At 45.3% G+C, this 15,432-nt stretch overlaps 1 protein-coding gene across 1 annotated transcript in view; it reads right to left on the bottom strand.

Moving 5' to 3' along the window:
• Positions 1–2,185: 2,185 nt before the first annotated feature.
• The window catches only part of LOC103810657 (kinesin heavy chain), a gene marked incomplete at its 5' end in the record, with an annotated part of 44,844 nt that continues 31,597 nt past the window's right edge, over positions 2,186–15,432 (bottom strand). Inside the window, 11 exons of the mRNA XM_009083569.1 lie at positions 2,186–2,488; positions 3,542–3,758; positions 6,435–6,539; positions 7,027–7,098; positions 7,623–7,683; positions 8,266–8,367; positions 9,190–9,299; positions 10,643–10,719; positions 11,429–11,546; positions 12,771–12,959; positions 14,887–15,033. Of these exons, the coding sequence (XP_009081817.1) occupies positions 2,382–2,488; positions 3,542–3,758; positions 6,435–6,539; positions 7,027–7,098; positions 7,623–7,683; positions 8,266–8,367; positions 9,190–9,299; positions 10,643–10,719; positions 11,429–11,546; positions 12,771–12,959; positions 14,887–15,033 (1,305 nt within the window). The remainder of the gene's footprint in view (positions 2,489–3,541; positions 3,759–6,434; positions 6,540–7,026; positions 7,099–7,622; positions 7,684–8,265; positions 8,368–9,189; positions 9,300–10,642; positions 10,720–11,428; positions 11,547–12,770; positions 12,960–14,886; positions 15,034–15,432) is intronic.

Raw genomic sequence — 15,432 nt, 5'->3', positions numbered from 1 at the left:
TGCTCTATGAGCTGCTGGGATAATCCATCAATCCCCAACCAGTCTCACACCACTAAGTGTCTATTATCTTTGTGGTGAATAATGAATGAACCTAAGATAAATCCTCATCCTGCTATGAAGTTTTCATTCCAGAAATGGGGATGGTACTTGATATAGACACCTCACCTTCATTTCACTGCTGTTAAATGGATAGAAAGGAAAGTTCTGGTGTAACTAGAGCTGTGCAGAACTGCTCCATTTCACAGCACTTCCTACAGAGCACAGGAATGTCCCAGAGGTATCATGCAGTACCTTTACTAACACCCTCACTCACACCCCTGGGTCTCCATCCCAGCAGCTCACAATTCAGATTACTCTGATACTCCCAACAGCCACATAGTTGCAATTAGTCAACGATTTTCTAAACCAAAGGCCCAAACCTGATGAGAACTGACCTTCTTCCACCACTGACCACATCTTCCAGACTTCCTCCTAGATGTGTTTGAATGGTTTCATTCCACACTCTTTAGATGGTTTCATTCCAACCTCTTGGGCTGCCATTTGGTTTGCAGAGTTTTTCCAGTCTTTTCCAGAAACCATAAATCATAGAACAGCCCCAGCTCCCTCAGCCTGTCCTCACAGGGAGATGCTCCAACCCTCTGATCAACTTTGTGGCCTCCTCTGGACTTGCTCCAACAGTTCCATGTCCTTCTGATGCTGAGGACACCAGAACTGTGTGCAGGATTCCAGGTGGGTCTCACAGAGCAGAGCAGAGGGGGAGAATCACCTCCCTTGCCCTGCTGCCCACACTGCTGTGGATGCAGCCCAGGATTGGATTTGCTTTCTGTGCTGAGCTCACACTGCAGCTCATGGCTCCCTAACTTTATCCGGTTTCTTCTGAGTTCTTCCATCTTCTTTTTCCCCACGCTCACTTTGCCTGAGCTCCTCTGCAACCTGTTCCATACCTGGCCTGAATCTGCTCATCCTCCACACTCTAAACCTCAGCATCTAAACCATTTCAAAGTAATTCTGTGCCTTCTGATTGCTTTTTATTGCCTTCTAGAGTCCTACCTTATTATAAACCTAGTTTTAATTGGGTTTATTTTAGTAATAATTTTTATTAATGTACAGTTATTCACTTGACATGTGCCTGTATTCACCATGTGGCCTGTTTGAGTCTGACACTTCATTTCACAGCAGTTGGTACATAAAGGTGCACTCAGTTTAGGCAGGTAGCAGCTTTTTCCCTCCAGAGTAGCTGCTACAATAAATGTTTAGACATATTTTACATGCCTCTGTGTCACACTCTTGTCCCTTTGCTTGGCCACTGAGATGGGAACAACGAGGCACTGACACTCACCCACAGGAGATGGAAAAGCCAACTGCAGTTCAGAATGAACTACTGCACAAAACCACTCAGCAAAGACTTGCCCTAATTCATCCCCAGAGAAAATATGTTGCTTGCAGCTCAGGGGCTCATGGCAAACACAATGAGCAGAAACAATCCCCCAGCACAATAAGAGCCTGAGTGTGAGGTGATGGATGGTTGGCATTCATGCCTGACATGAAACATTCCCCAAAAAGAAGGGAAAAAAACCACCCAAGAATGCTGAGTGCCTTGAGGAAACCACAGACTATCAGAAGAGAGTCATGAGACAGAATTAATCCTCGAGGAAGGAAAAAAGCCAGACTTGGAGGGACAGCTTAGCAGTGCCTTGGCTGCTTTTCACAGCCACCAGCTCTGGGCATGTCTGAAACAGAAAGTGATCATCTGCAATCACACAGATGTAAACCTCCCTGATAATGAGCATTTACAGGAGGAAATGGGAGGGCAGTGTCCACCAAGAAATCTCCTGGCAATATGCTGCTCATCTTCCTTGAGGTTTTTGCTTAGGAGAAACCCTCAAGCTCTTGCAGTTAAATTAAAATAGAGACCTGAGTAAGAGTGCCAAGTTTGCCAAGTTGTGACACTCAGATTTAGAGAGGTCTCTGCTGCTGCCATTTACAGCTGCTCTGCCCCTATCCCAGGCTGGAATATCACAGCACAGAAATATATTCATATTCATGGCACAGAAAGCTGAAGTGAAATTGGCAGAAGGAACCCCTGGAAGCCTATTTTTACCACATGAGTTTCACACCTCTATGTGTGAATTTCAGGACGGATTTACCAGAGTAGTTTAGTTCATTATAAGTTTTAAGTGCTAAAGTCATTAAAATAGAACCTCTCCTCAGCAGCTTGTAAAGCTTCCTAACAGGGACTCCTTCAATTAGTCTTTTTTTGTAATTAGCAGCAAACGACTCTTAGTAAAAATAGAAAGAAAATTACTCTGAGTCTCCTAAAAGCAACACTGAGTGATCAGGGGAAAAACAGATGAGTAAGTTACTTTGGTCTTACTTCTTGTCTATTTGGTGTTGTGGTAGTAGCTGGAGTTGGCCATCCCTCCCCCTCGGATGGCGTGGACAGCCGTTGGAGACGACGCTGGGTAGTGGCCAGGGCGGATGGGCTTGGCTGCAGGGGAACAGGAGGAGACCAAAGAAGACATTTAGCTTTCACTTAGAGTCACAGAACCATCAAGGTTGGAGGAGACCTCTAAGATCATTGAGTCCAACCATTAACCTGTCGCTGCTGGAACCCCTAAACCCTAAACCACATCCAGACACCTCTCAAACACCTCCAGGGATGGTGACTCCACCACCTCCCTGGACAATCTATTCCAAACTTGAGGTTTTCCACCTCACCTTCACCTCTAGTACCAACCCCATTGTTCCTGTGTTTGCAGAGTGGTCTGTAACTCTCCTCTGAATAACACAACGTTCCCCTCCTCAGCCAACCACACACACATCCATGTGCTGCTTGTGACAGGGCCCTTCAGCCCCCCCAGGAATGGGATCTGCAAAGGTTATGGGCTGTGTAGGCAGCACTGGGAAGTCATGACCATCTGGTGGGCATTCATGGACTTTCTAAGTCCAATTTGTTGATTAATATCATTCCAGAAGTCGCCGAGACAAAGCTGTTGATGCTTTCTACAAGAGGTAGTAGGTAGCTTTCTACAGCAGGTAAGAGTGTGCTGCTAATTCTTTCCCAAGATTAGCATCACCATCCACACCATTACCTTTCTGCTTTAGCAATCCCAACAGATCATGCCAAAAATTGCCCCATCCTGGTTGTGTACACACATTCAGGTCCAAATTAAGTCACAGGGAGGAGTGAACAAAAAAAGAGGAAGGGGCAAGGTCCAGAAAGGCAAGGAAAGAATGAAAGCAGGAGAGTGTGTGGGGGGAGGAGGAAGAAAGTGAGAGACTAATTTAAGGAGACAAGTTTTCAGGTCACTAGAAGGGCACATGAGCCCCATTATGCCATTTATTTACCGAGTTAAACAGCAGAGCCTCTTTAAACTTTAGGTGGGGCAGATTCTATTAAAAAGTGAAGGCTTTGAAGATTCCTGTGCAGCAGAGGAGAAGCAGCCCCCGTGGTTAGCCTTGGCCTGCTGCTTTCAAAGCTCTCTCTAGTCACCCATGAGCAAACAGACCAGGCACTCCCCGTTCAGCTCCGTGCCCTCACCGATCTGAGCAGAGTGTGCTCTCCTGGCCATGTTCTTGGCCCTCACAGCCTCCTTGATGCGATCCACCTCCTGCTGGTAGCGCTTGCGGTCCCTCATGGCGTTCTCCTTGGCCTCCTTCAGTGCACTCTCCAGGGCCTTAACTCTCTCTGCCGTAGCTCGAAGGCGTTTTTCCAGCTTAGGAAGCTCGCAACGAAGATCTGCATTATCACGTACCAACTGCAAGGGAACAGGGTCAGAAACAGCCTGTGAGCAGCTGTGGGACAGGCAGAAGGTGCCACTGGTTCGTCTTCATGCCGTGTGTGCTGTGAATGGCACAGGTTGCTTCCAGAAATGACTATAAAAAGCTGATGTTAAAGTGAAATTTTAATTCATGGAATTGTAAAGGTTGGAAAAGACCTCCAAGATCATCGAGTCCAACCTTTGACTGAGCAGCTTGTCAGCTAAACCACAGCACTACGTGCTATGTCCAGTCATTTCTAAAACCCCTCCCGGGATGGTGACTCCACCTCCTCCCTGGGCAGCACATTGCAATGCCTGAGCATCCCTTCAGTGAAGAAATTCTTCCTGATGTCCAGCCTAAACGTCCCCTGAGGCAACTTCAGGCTATTTCCTCTTGTCTTGTCACTTGTTACCTGGGAGAAGAGAAATCATTCAATCCCCTGAGTTGGAAGGGACCCATGAGGATGATGCAGTCCAACTCCTGGCCCTGCTCAGGATGCCCCAACAATCCCACCATGTGCCTGAGAGCATTGTCCAAACACTTCCTAGTGTTCCTGCAGTTCATTTCTCTGCCTGAGGTGTGATTTAAATCATTCATTAAATGATTCATTTAAATTTCCCAGAAAGATCAAAGAACAAGTGAGTTTATTCCATTCAACAACATTTCAGAGCTGATCCTGAAGGGTGAAGCCTCCAGGACCAACCCTGGAGGGTTTTACTGCTACATCTCCTTCTCTAATCTTTAGAGCAACTGCAGCAGAAACTCTGCGTGTCCTCAGAATACAGAAATATCCAGGATTTTGCCAATACTTGATCACCTCATTATTTCATGATAGTAAAGTTGAAATATGTCTTACAACACTGGGGATCATCCAAAATTCATCATCTCCAGTGGTTCTGACTTGCTCACCTGTGTGTTCTCTGCTCAAGCATGTGGGAACATCGGAAACTACACTAAAAAAATTGCTTTGTAGCTATAAATGTGATGATTAGATCAACTTCGAATTCATGCACTTCCTCAATTAAACATGAGCCTGAGCAAGGTCTATCCATTACCCAAGTAACACCTGACTTTACATGCAGCAACAGCCAAGGGAGAGGATTGATTTTTAATGAGTGATAAACTGATGCACACAGAAAATCCTGAACAATTTCTACTGAACAGATGATACCATTGCTAGGAGTCAACAGAAATCTAGCCCAAAGGAGTAACTCTCCCTTTTCTGGAGTGAAAAGTGGTTTAATTCCCACATGAATAAAGCAGGAAAGCAACAGCATGTACTGACTTCACACCTTGTTTGACAATCGGAAGGTTTGACACCTGCTAGTCCAGGTTTAGTGCTTAAAAAAAACATAAACAGGCTAAAAATTGTCACAATGTTCTTCTTGTGCAAGTGCTGAACCTTTGCTCTATCAAACACAGGAGTCAGAGCAGGATAGTATCAGTCAGCTCGAGCCCAATGGTATTTTTCCCACAGAGTTTTTTACAGGATGGGATTCCTGGTTGGTTTAGAGTAAACACTAATGAGAGCTATAAAAATCCTTATCTGAAATGCAGCACATGTGTGAATTGAGTGCAGCAAAGGCAAAATGGGAAAAGCAAAATCAACTCCTCTAACATGTTCCCATTTCCACATTTAGAAAGTAGGTCTTGAAACCATCTGTTCCCTGGGAGTCTCAAAGCACCAAACCCTGGTGGACACTTGTCATGGTTTGGCACCACTTGCTCTTTTGGCACTTGTAGAGGAATAAACAAAGCACGTTTTGGAGTTTTTGGCTCACTAATATCAGTTTCCTAGTGCACTGCACAATGTTCTGTCACTGTCCAAAAACGAAATCCCTAGTGCACTGCACAATGTTCTGTCACCGTCCAAAAATGAAATTAAAAGCAGCTTTACTGTTTTGTGCTCTGCCCCTGAGCAGTGGGACAGAGTTCAAACAGTGATACCTGACAGGAGGGTGGAAGCTGAATTACTGAAATGTGAGGGTGGTGAGACACTGGCACAGGTTGCCCAGAGCAGCTGTGGCTGCTCCAACCCTGGGGGTTGGATGGGGCTTTGATCAAGCTGCTCTGGTGGGAGGTGTCCCTGCCCAGGGCAGGGGGTGGGACAAGTTCAGCTTTAAGGTCCTTTCAACCCAAACCAGTCTGGGATTCTATGAAACAGGAACCCCATGAAGGAGGGAGGAGACAGAGATGGACATGCCCAGAAATGAGCACCCTCAGCATCCCAGGAAGGCACCAACCCTTCATCTGCACAGCAAACCTCCATCTCTTTGCTTTTCACACTTTGCTCTCACACTCTGTGGTTAGGCCTCCCAGGGTGTCTCTGAGTCAAAGCTGGGGCCACACAATCCATCTAGAACCCAGCTAGTGGCACACAACATAAAACAAACACTTTATTCTGGTTTTTATGCCTTACCTAGTGCCAAAGCAGCTAAAAGTCTATTTCCATAAAAACAGCTGTTTGTTTAACACATTCATACAAGTACAGGTAGTGGGAAGAGCAGCTCTACACCAACTCCTAATGCCAAGGAGTTTAGTTGAGAATTATGGGTAGCATTTCCTCAGACAGTACAGGTTACCTTCCAAAATTATCCTTGCAAGTATTTAAAAGGTGTATTTTCTGTGGGAAGGAAGGAGGGGGGAAGGAGGGGGGGAAGGAGAGCCCTTACCTGTTTGTGAACCTTAGTAAGCTGTTCCAGGTTGTTCTCAAGAAAGGAAATTTTCTGCTTCTGCGCTGCACTTCCACCTCCATCGTCGCTGTCAAGCTCAACACTCTGCACAGAGAGTTGCAGCACTCAGCAAAGCCAGGCAGAAACTCCAGAGCAAGCTCATCTCTTTGGTAAAGTTAAGCTTCCCAAAGGCAGAAAAGCCTCCCAGAGCTCCAGATTAAAGGGAATTTATTTAACGTGTTCATTTGATATTTAAAAACCACATTCCCCACTCCATAAACTATTCTCACTGAACAGTGATGGGGGATCCTGAATAGGAGAATCAAAGTACACTGAGTAATTTCTGGTGCCCATTAATACCATCTTTGCCTGGACTGCACTGATTGGTTCATTTGCTCAACCACCAAGACTTGTCCTTAACAAATTAGGACCAAATAAAAGCTAAAAACATCAGAACAGTTTTACTCTTGTTTCTCACTGTTGCTGAAAAAGACAATGTCCCACTTTGTAACAACATGCACTAAAGGCTCCCAGCAAACCACAGGAACACTTCAAAAACGACAGACTTTGGTTTAAAAGAGGAATGTCTTACTTTTTTAACACGAGTGGTGAGATCTTGGACAAAAAGTTTGCGCAGGTTGTGAAGAGTCTGAAGTTCTCTTGCCTGGAATCAAAACAGTAACAATCAGAATCACAATAATTTTTAAAGCACAAACCAGTAAGACATAGTAGAAACTCTGGTGTAAAATCTCTCCTTGGGTTTGGCTGATAACAGGTGAGAGAGCTCTGCATTCTCTCCCCAGCAAACACATTGCCCTACTCTGAGTGCACTCACAGGCACTCAAGAAATTTAAGTGCTATTAAAATTTTGGCCAAAATCCAGCTTTGCCCAGGGTTTTTTTTTTCTACTATGCATCAACTTCTTAGGCTCGGTGAAATAACCACCTTACTCCAGACTGGGGGAGTGACACAAGAAGTGGCATTTCTGCCAGCAAGGAAGGTCCATGTGAGGCAGCTCACCCCAACCCACCCAGCCCTTAAGCCACTCTGAAAAGAATTGTCTTCCCAAAGCTGCTAAGAGCAACCTTTTATTTTAGACAGCTCAAAGCTGTTCATTCAGAAATGACAACACCACTTGGGTATACAGACGTAGCGGAAAAAGCTCCATGAAGAGTCATTAAGACCTACCACTGTCTCCTCGAGCCCCTTAAGGTCTTCTCTTGCTTGTTCCCTTTTATCATTGAGCAGTCTAGGAAGATGACAACATTGAACACACATCAAAAACACTGAAGGCATATAAAGCAGGAGAGACTCAATCAGCATTCAGTTGGAGCAGCACATCTGCAGATGTGAGCAAACTGAGCATCTCTTTGCATCTCTAATGGTGCTTCCAACTGCCCCAAATACATGGAAGGGCTGAGTCACCACCTCCATCTTTTGTGGCCACACATCAAGGTTTTCCCTCTCATTTCCTGGAAAGGCTTTTTACTCAGACATCTGATTTATTTCTTAAAAAAAGAGACCAAAAAGATCAATGAAACCTCACCAAAACCTCCCAATTCTTTCTTGTTTGTTTCTGCTGTGCATTAAGGAAAGAAGGATTTAACACTTTCCGTGGTATTTCGTAATCAGAGCTCTAATAACATCTTTTTTGGAAAGTATCAAAGCCACTATTGAAAAGCCTATGATGTAATTGGTGAGCAGAGTGATTGGCATCATTTATTAGCAGCTTATATTGGATTTGTTACCAAAATGATCTTTTCAGTGTGAATATTTCCTGTGGACACGTGAAGAGATTCAAGGGCACCAAGTAAGAAAATTGTTGACTTACATGAGCTTTTCCAGTTTCATTTCTCTCTCCTGGTCCTCAATTTTTAATTTATCATAATCAGCACTCAGCTTCTCTTGTTCCAGCTGCAGCTTCTGGTTCATACTGGAATGGGAAGGGAAGAGTCAGTAGAGCTCAGTGCTGAAGCACATGAGGGAGGGTGGGTAATCTCCAACTAAATGGGGTTGGACAGAGAAAGGAACTCTCTACTGAAAAACTCTGAAAAAACCTGAAAATCAATACTGGAGAACTAAATCCAGTAGTTTCCTTCCTTTACCTTAAAGGACACAACCTGTTCTTGCCACCTTTCTGTCTTGCTTCCTCCTGTTTCTCATTTCCCTCTGATTAGTCCCTGGCCACACAATAAACATGATAAAGAATGCATACTACACCAGGATTGCCTGGATTTCAGAAAGACAAGAATACAGGAGCAAAGCACTCAATTTTCCAAGGGCTGGAGCACCTGACTGACAGAGTTACATCAGTGTGGCAGGAAAAATATTAAGGCTATAAAATGAGAGACACTGGAGTCACCCAGACCCTCAGAAAGTCTGTGGCAGGACTCTAAAAGGCCCTCAAAACCTTGATGGGGACATGGTTTAGTGATGGCCTTGGCTAATAGTTGGATTCAATGACCTTAAAGGTATTTTCTAACCTAAATGATCTTTCACCTCCAAGCTCCTCTTACCTACCGACCTGCAGGTGTAACATTACTCTCTCCTTTTCCTCTCTCTAATTTTATGGACTTGTTAAAGCTCCCCAATAAAGAACTAAGCACTGTAATCCACCCAGCAAAATAATTAGAGGTTTGGCAGTGGCATGTAAGGACAGAACTGACATCTAAACAGCAATTAAAACGAACAAATCCACCCCCAAAAGAGTGAGACAGGACGGGAGCAGAGAAAGCGATGGAGTGAGTGAACATACTCTCTGATTTCATCAATTATTTTCTGCTTCTCTTCAATTTCATCCCTCAGCCTGGACAGCTGCTTCTGGTGGGCTTCCCTGTGACTCTCCATCTGCTGCTCCAACGCCTTCTGCAAACAGGAGAGCCAGGCATGAACCGAAATCCAGGGACACACAGCGCAGATCCTTCCTACACGGCCTGGAAACCAACCTGGCTTTTGGAATTCAGGGAATCTTAGCAAATCAGGTTAATTCAGGAATTTGATTCGTATGTGTGTCTACTCATCCAAGCATTTAATTCGGTTGTTAGCACCAGATGTACACCAAGTTCTACTCATTCTCTTGCAAAAACAGCCACAGGTGAACACCTGGGGCTTGGCACAGTGTGTGTTAGGAATGACACTGATTTACCTCTAATATTCCACCTGTTTATTCACCAAGAAAACAGTGTACAGCTCCACCTGTGACAGGAATAAAACCCAAAGAATCCTTCCCTTCTCTGAGAATTGTTTACATTCTCTAGGCTTAGATATGCCTCAAACTGGAAGAAAAACTCAATGTCTCTCTATAGCTTGCTAATGAAAGATTTGCTGGTTTTCTCCCAGCTGGAAGGGCTGTTCTAATAACTTGAAATGTTTATAATGGAGGTCAACGTTTTGCTGGTGACAAACCTCTATCACCATCCCTGTAAAATGGATAAATTCCTCGTCTGCAATTTGAAACACAACTCACACGTCATTGCTGACACGTCTTTGCATTCCAAAGATTTGAAACACAACTCACACGTCATTGCTAACAGGTCTTTGCATTCCAAAGGAAAAACACCAGGAAACAGGTTTATGTTTCATTATTATTTCTAGGAGGCAGTCACAATTCTTGCCAAACTTTGGGCAAGTTGCCTCTTTCTTAATCAAATTTCTTAGTATGATATTAACCCCTGTGACCTGAGTCACTACTGGGCAAATTGACTTTCAGCAGCAGAAGATTAGAGTAACACAGAGATGAATCAATATCATTTTTAACCAAACTGTTCTCCATTATGTATGCAGCATAGTGGGCCTGATATTTTGGTTCTTCATCCACATGATTTGAGGAACTCAGACATCTGCACTGGAGCAGAGTCCTCTGAAGGTCCTGGTGCTCTCTCCTCTTTGAGGCTGGCCCAGCCCACAAGGATGTTGGGACTACATGACCTCTAAGGTCCACTCCAACCCCTTAACATACTATGACACTATGTTCAGACTATAACTGACTTCTTTGCATCATCTGGGCAACAACCTCACTCCTAGCAAGTCCTCTGACCTCAGGTCACTCAGCAAGCTGAGGTTTGCTGATCTGAACAATTCTGCCCCAGGCTGGCAGTGGTTTTCAAAGCACACAACATGTGCAAGAAGACAAAATGACACCCAAATTATCAGCTGAATGAACAATCTCACTGAGAAACACCCTCTAAAACTGCAGTGTGCCCAACTACCTTCATCTCCTCTGCGTCCTGGAGCCGGGTCAGGTGTTCCTTCTCCTTATCCTTGAAGCTGACTTCGTGCATTTTCTCTGGGTAAAGGTGGAGACAGTTGAGAATTAACTGCACAGTTCTATACAGCCCAAACACCCTTTTCCTTTACCATGTTGTTCCCAACTCACCTAGAACCTTTCCAGCCTCCCCTTGTCTGTTTATCCCCCTACAGTTCTGCATTCACTGGGGAAATGGTACCCTAGAACCAGGGGATTTCTTGGGAGTGGGGTAGGAAGATCAGGAGATACAACAAATGTTCTGCTTTAACAATGCAGGAGATACTAAAAAGTCTTGTCACCATTTGCTGCTCCCTCAGTCAGGGAAAATCCCTTGTGCAGAGATCCAGAATGATGTTAAGGCCACAGATCACATTGTAGTTTTACACAGACCAGGAATTTAGCAAAGCTACAAGAACTGCTTTGATAGATACACATTTTCCACATAAATGGGAGTGGGAAAACATGCAATGCTTAAAATGAAGTCAGCTGAATCCTACATAGGAACTGGGAAAGACTGACCCCAAGGGAAGCAGATTCCCTTGGAATGGGGCAGGGAGTTTGCCAGTGGAACAACTGAAATTAGCTATGTATCTAGGAATTTTACACACTGTTTAGCAAGATTGATTGGTGCTGTTTAGCTAAAGGATCTGTGTGGGTTTTTCACTTTCTCTCACCACTAAAACACAATACTGAACTTTCTAAGACAGAGTTGGTAAAAGAAATGGTGACAAAAGACCCAATGTCGTACCTTGAGCACGTAACTTGGCCAGCTCCTCGTTGAGAGAGTCCTGGGACTCCTCCAGCTGCCTCCTCTTCTGCTCCATGTTCTGCATGTAGTCTGTAAGGGACTTGATCTTTGCTTCATGCTTTAAAGGCAAGGGGAAGAGCAATGAGATGTGAGTGGCACAGGGGGTTACCTGGGAATGCAGGTCCTGTCCCACATAAAGGAGGGAAAAGAGATTTCCACACCCAGAGCTGATAACTAGGAGAACATACAGCAGAAGATCTGAGAAGGGGCTAACAGATCAAAACACACTCCATTTTCAAAGGTTTCTGGCCCCCAAATGGAAGTTGTTGGTATGGATGGATCAGCTTAACTCCATGACCACACAGCCCTGTGATACAGCACTGCCAGTGGCAGTAAGAGGCCACCAGTTCTGGCTGAGTCCTGCCAGGCTTGAGCACTTCCTGACCTGCCTTGAAGCTCTTCCTTTCTTTCCTCTTACCTGGTGGCTCCATTAATAAGGTGCATTTTCACTTTTGGGCAAAACAACACCCAACTTCTTCCTGGCTTTAAACCCAGGGAGGCCTCAATATTCTCTTAAATGGAGAACCTCCAAGATGAGTATTAATACTTGAGAGTATTTCTGCTTGGTGTCTGTTTCAGTTAACATTTTTGAGCAGCCAATACCCTCAGCCTCCCTAGGATAAGAAGCACACTTGCAGCTAGAGCTTGCTTAAGCAGAACTCAATAAAGACACTCTGCTGCAGGGCAAGAGGCTATCCTTGCTCCAGGTTTTCTTAGGAACTGCTAGGAAATGAAACACAGTAAACTGGATCATCTCCTCCCCTTCACATGTCCATTCCAAAGCAGTTGAGTGTGTCAGAGCAGTCAGCCCCTCTCTGCCACATGCCTCACTGCCTGTAGCTGCCACCCACTCCAGAGCCCTCTCATCAGCTGGAATTTCATCTTACACAGTTTTCCAGAACATATTACTTCAGATATTGCTGCCCTGTTATCTGTACCAGAGCAGACATGAAGGTTTGGCTAGTGAACTGTACAGCCACTGCTTCCCCCCTCAGGTTGCTTCTAAAGTGATAGAAGATACAAATTCACCATGAGGAAATCCCTCTGAGGAGGATTTTCAGTATTATGCCATAAACTACATTTTCAGATGTAGAGTAGGACACAATCTTGCCACAAAAAAACATTGAAGGGGAAGAAGAGGAGAAGAGAGAAAAGACCAACAAAACAGACCAGAGAAACACCACTCTGTTAGGTCTCATTGCTTGTCTCAAGCACACACATTTCATGAGGAAAGAGGATGAGAAAGTCACCAAACCCTGGGACAAAGAAGGAACAAGCATACCTGTGAAATGAGGAGCTGGCAGGCTGCAAGCTCCCTCTCACTGGCATTCATCTTCCTGTTGGAGTCGATCTGGGCACTCTCCAGCTGTTTGCTGCGGTTCACCAGCGACTTCACCTCCGACTTCATCTTGCTGATGTAGAGCCTTGCCATGGTGAACTCCTCCTCGATCACCCCGTTCACATCTGCTAACTGAGCACACCACACTCTCGAGCTGTGGCTCTTACCCACTCAACACCAAGCACTCCTCCTGCTGGGAAGATCCTATCCAGAGCTGGGAAGCCTCTGTGAAAGCACAGCAGCTCTCAAGGAGACCCTACAGACCTTGAGGGCACCTTGAAACATGTTTCACCACTCTGTTGCTTACAGGCTTCACTGATAAGCCTCAAAAGTGAGAAATTTAGACTCAGGTTCACAGTGTGCTCCAGCAATTCAACATCTAAAACAACCAAGTCCACCACCATGGCAAGAACATATTGTGGAGAAACCTTCTCCTGTCGCCAGCATGGGATATATTCCTTCTTTCAAACTGCTAAAAGCTGAAGAGCATTTTCAAAGTGCTCCTTAAAGAAGTCCCTTCTTGAAGGGTTGTGCTTCTTCACTAAGGAGCTGCAAGACAGACACATCTCACCTGGCAAAAAAACCCTAATCCTCTTGCCTCTACATGTATCATTCTATTTATGGATCATTTCCTTCCCTGTGACTTAATGTGGTGATTTTCTCTTCACGATTTTTTCTTCAGCTCCTAAATTCCTGTAACCCACTGACAAGCTGTGCAGGTTCTCCCCAAGCAAGCACAAAGTTAAACTTCATCTGCTTCTCACCTTTTCCCAGCACTGCCAAGGAGAAGAGAACATGAGCTGCATCTTCTCCCCAAAGCCTGAGAAATAAAGCTGCTTCCCAAACTCTGCCTGCCCTGAAATTAGACACACTTGGAGAAGATGCTAATTGCCAACTAATTGGAAGTTATTCTCCTAAAAGCTTAACAATCTGGCCGTGCTTACACTGACAGCTGTCCTCTAACATGTTGACATCTTAGTTACTATAAAAACCTGGATCAAACTGCCTCCATTTCCAAAGGTTTCCTCTCCTAGTTCCAACGGCCACCAGAGGCTGCTGTGACATCTACCAAAGGCTGCTCGGCTGGTCTGGCATCTGCAGAACCACTCAGGACAGCAGGGACTGTGTCCTCTGCAGCAGGAGCAGGTTGGAGCATCTGTTCATCTAAGGGAGCTTTACCCAAGGGCCACACAAAGGCAAATCTCAAAGAGGTCTGACCAAACTTTGCACCAAATTTCAAACCACGAAGTAGCCATCCCAGAAACCAATTCTCACCAATAGTTTGGTTCAGATTCTGGGAAATCCTGAGCCAAGCCAGCTAAAGGAGTAGGGCTACATGTGTATTGTTTGGGGGGACTCATTTTCGCCTCCCATTAATCAGTGCATTGACACACAGATGGGCAGGAGGAGTCTGGCCCCAAACACAGAGCTGGGAACAACAGTGGTCACTGTGTGCCCAGACACTGAGCATCTCTGGGCCAGACAAAGCTCTTCAGTGTTTCACCCTATGCTCTAACCAGGCAATGTCCTGGAGAAGGACTGCTGGAGCCACATATTCCACATCAACTGATGCTCCAAGTGCTGGAGCAGCTCTGCCATGGAGCCAGGCTGGGATACCTGGGGGTCTCCAGCCTGGAGATGAGAAGCTCCAGGGAGACCTCAGAGCTCCTTCCAGTGCCTAAAGGGGCTCCAGGAGAGCTGCAGAGGGACTTGGGACAAGGGATGGAGGGACAGCACAAGGGGGAATGGATTCACACTGGAAAAGTGGAGATTTAGATGGGATACTGGGAAGAAATCCTTCCCTGTGAGGTGCTGAGGTTGAGATACGGGGACAGGTTGCCCAGAGAAACTGTGGCTGCTCCATCCCTGGGAGTGTTCGAGGCCAGGTTGGAGGGGGCTTGGAGCAGCCTGGGCTAGTGGAAGGTGTCCCTGCCCATGGCAGGGTTGGAATGAATTGAGCTTTAAGGTCCTGCCAACCCAAACTATTCTGTGAATCTGTGACTAGATTAAATACTTTTATATTGCAGGAGATGTATGGAAAGTGAGAAATCCAACTTACTGTTTTAACATCATTGGTACCAATGATTCCTCCAATCTCTCCCAGGTCCTTAAGCAGCAGGTTCAGGATTTCTGTTGCTCTCTTCTTCTGATGGTTACTGAGCTCCTGCAACTGGCCCAGCTCCCTCTGGGTTGCTGTCAGGGCACTCTGCAGAGGTTCAAAGCCAAAAGTTACCCTCCCCTCCACAGCCTGGGCACCAGTTCCTCTGGGATACCTGGCATTGTCTGGCATTTCCCTCCTGGCACAATGTCCTGACACATCCAATTCCACCTTGCTATAATCCACTTTCACAACTCACTTGCTACCAAGGCTACTTTAGGTCTATTAAATGTAGTAAATCCAGTAAGAATCTTATTTGCATAATATATGTCAGAGAAGGTTAATCACGGAGAAATAGGTACAGAAGGATATAAAATTCAATTTTTACAAATGGATTTGGGAATAATCTGTTTTACTGAAGTCTTTCATGAGAACAGATCTGTTAACAAAAGCTCCCTCATATGGGCAATGAATTAAGGAACAAGGAGGTATTAAGCTAATATATCA

This window comes from Acanthisitta chloris, unplaced genomic scaffold, assembly GCF_000695815.1.
Source record: "Acanthisitta chloris isolate BGI_N310 unplaced genomic scaffold, ASM69581v1 scaffold11171, whole genome shotgun sequence".
In the NCBI taxonomy this organism is placed as follows: domain Eukaryota; kingdom Metazoa; phylum Chordata; class Aves; order Passeriformes; family Acanthisittidae; genus Acanthisitta; species Acanthisitta chloris.
This window is presented reverse-complemented; position numbering and strand designations above follow the sequence as displayed.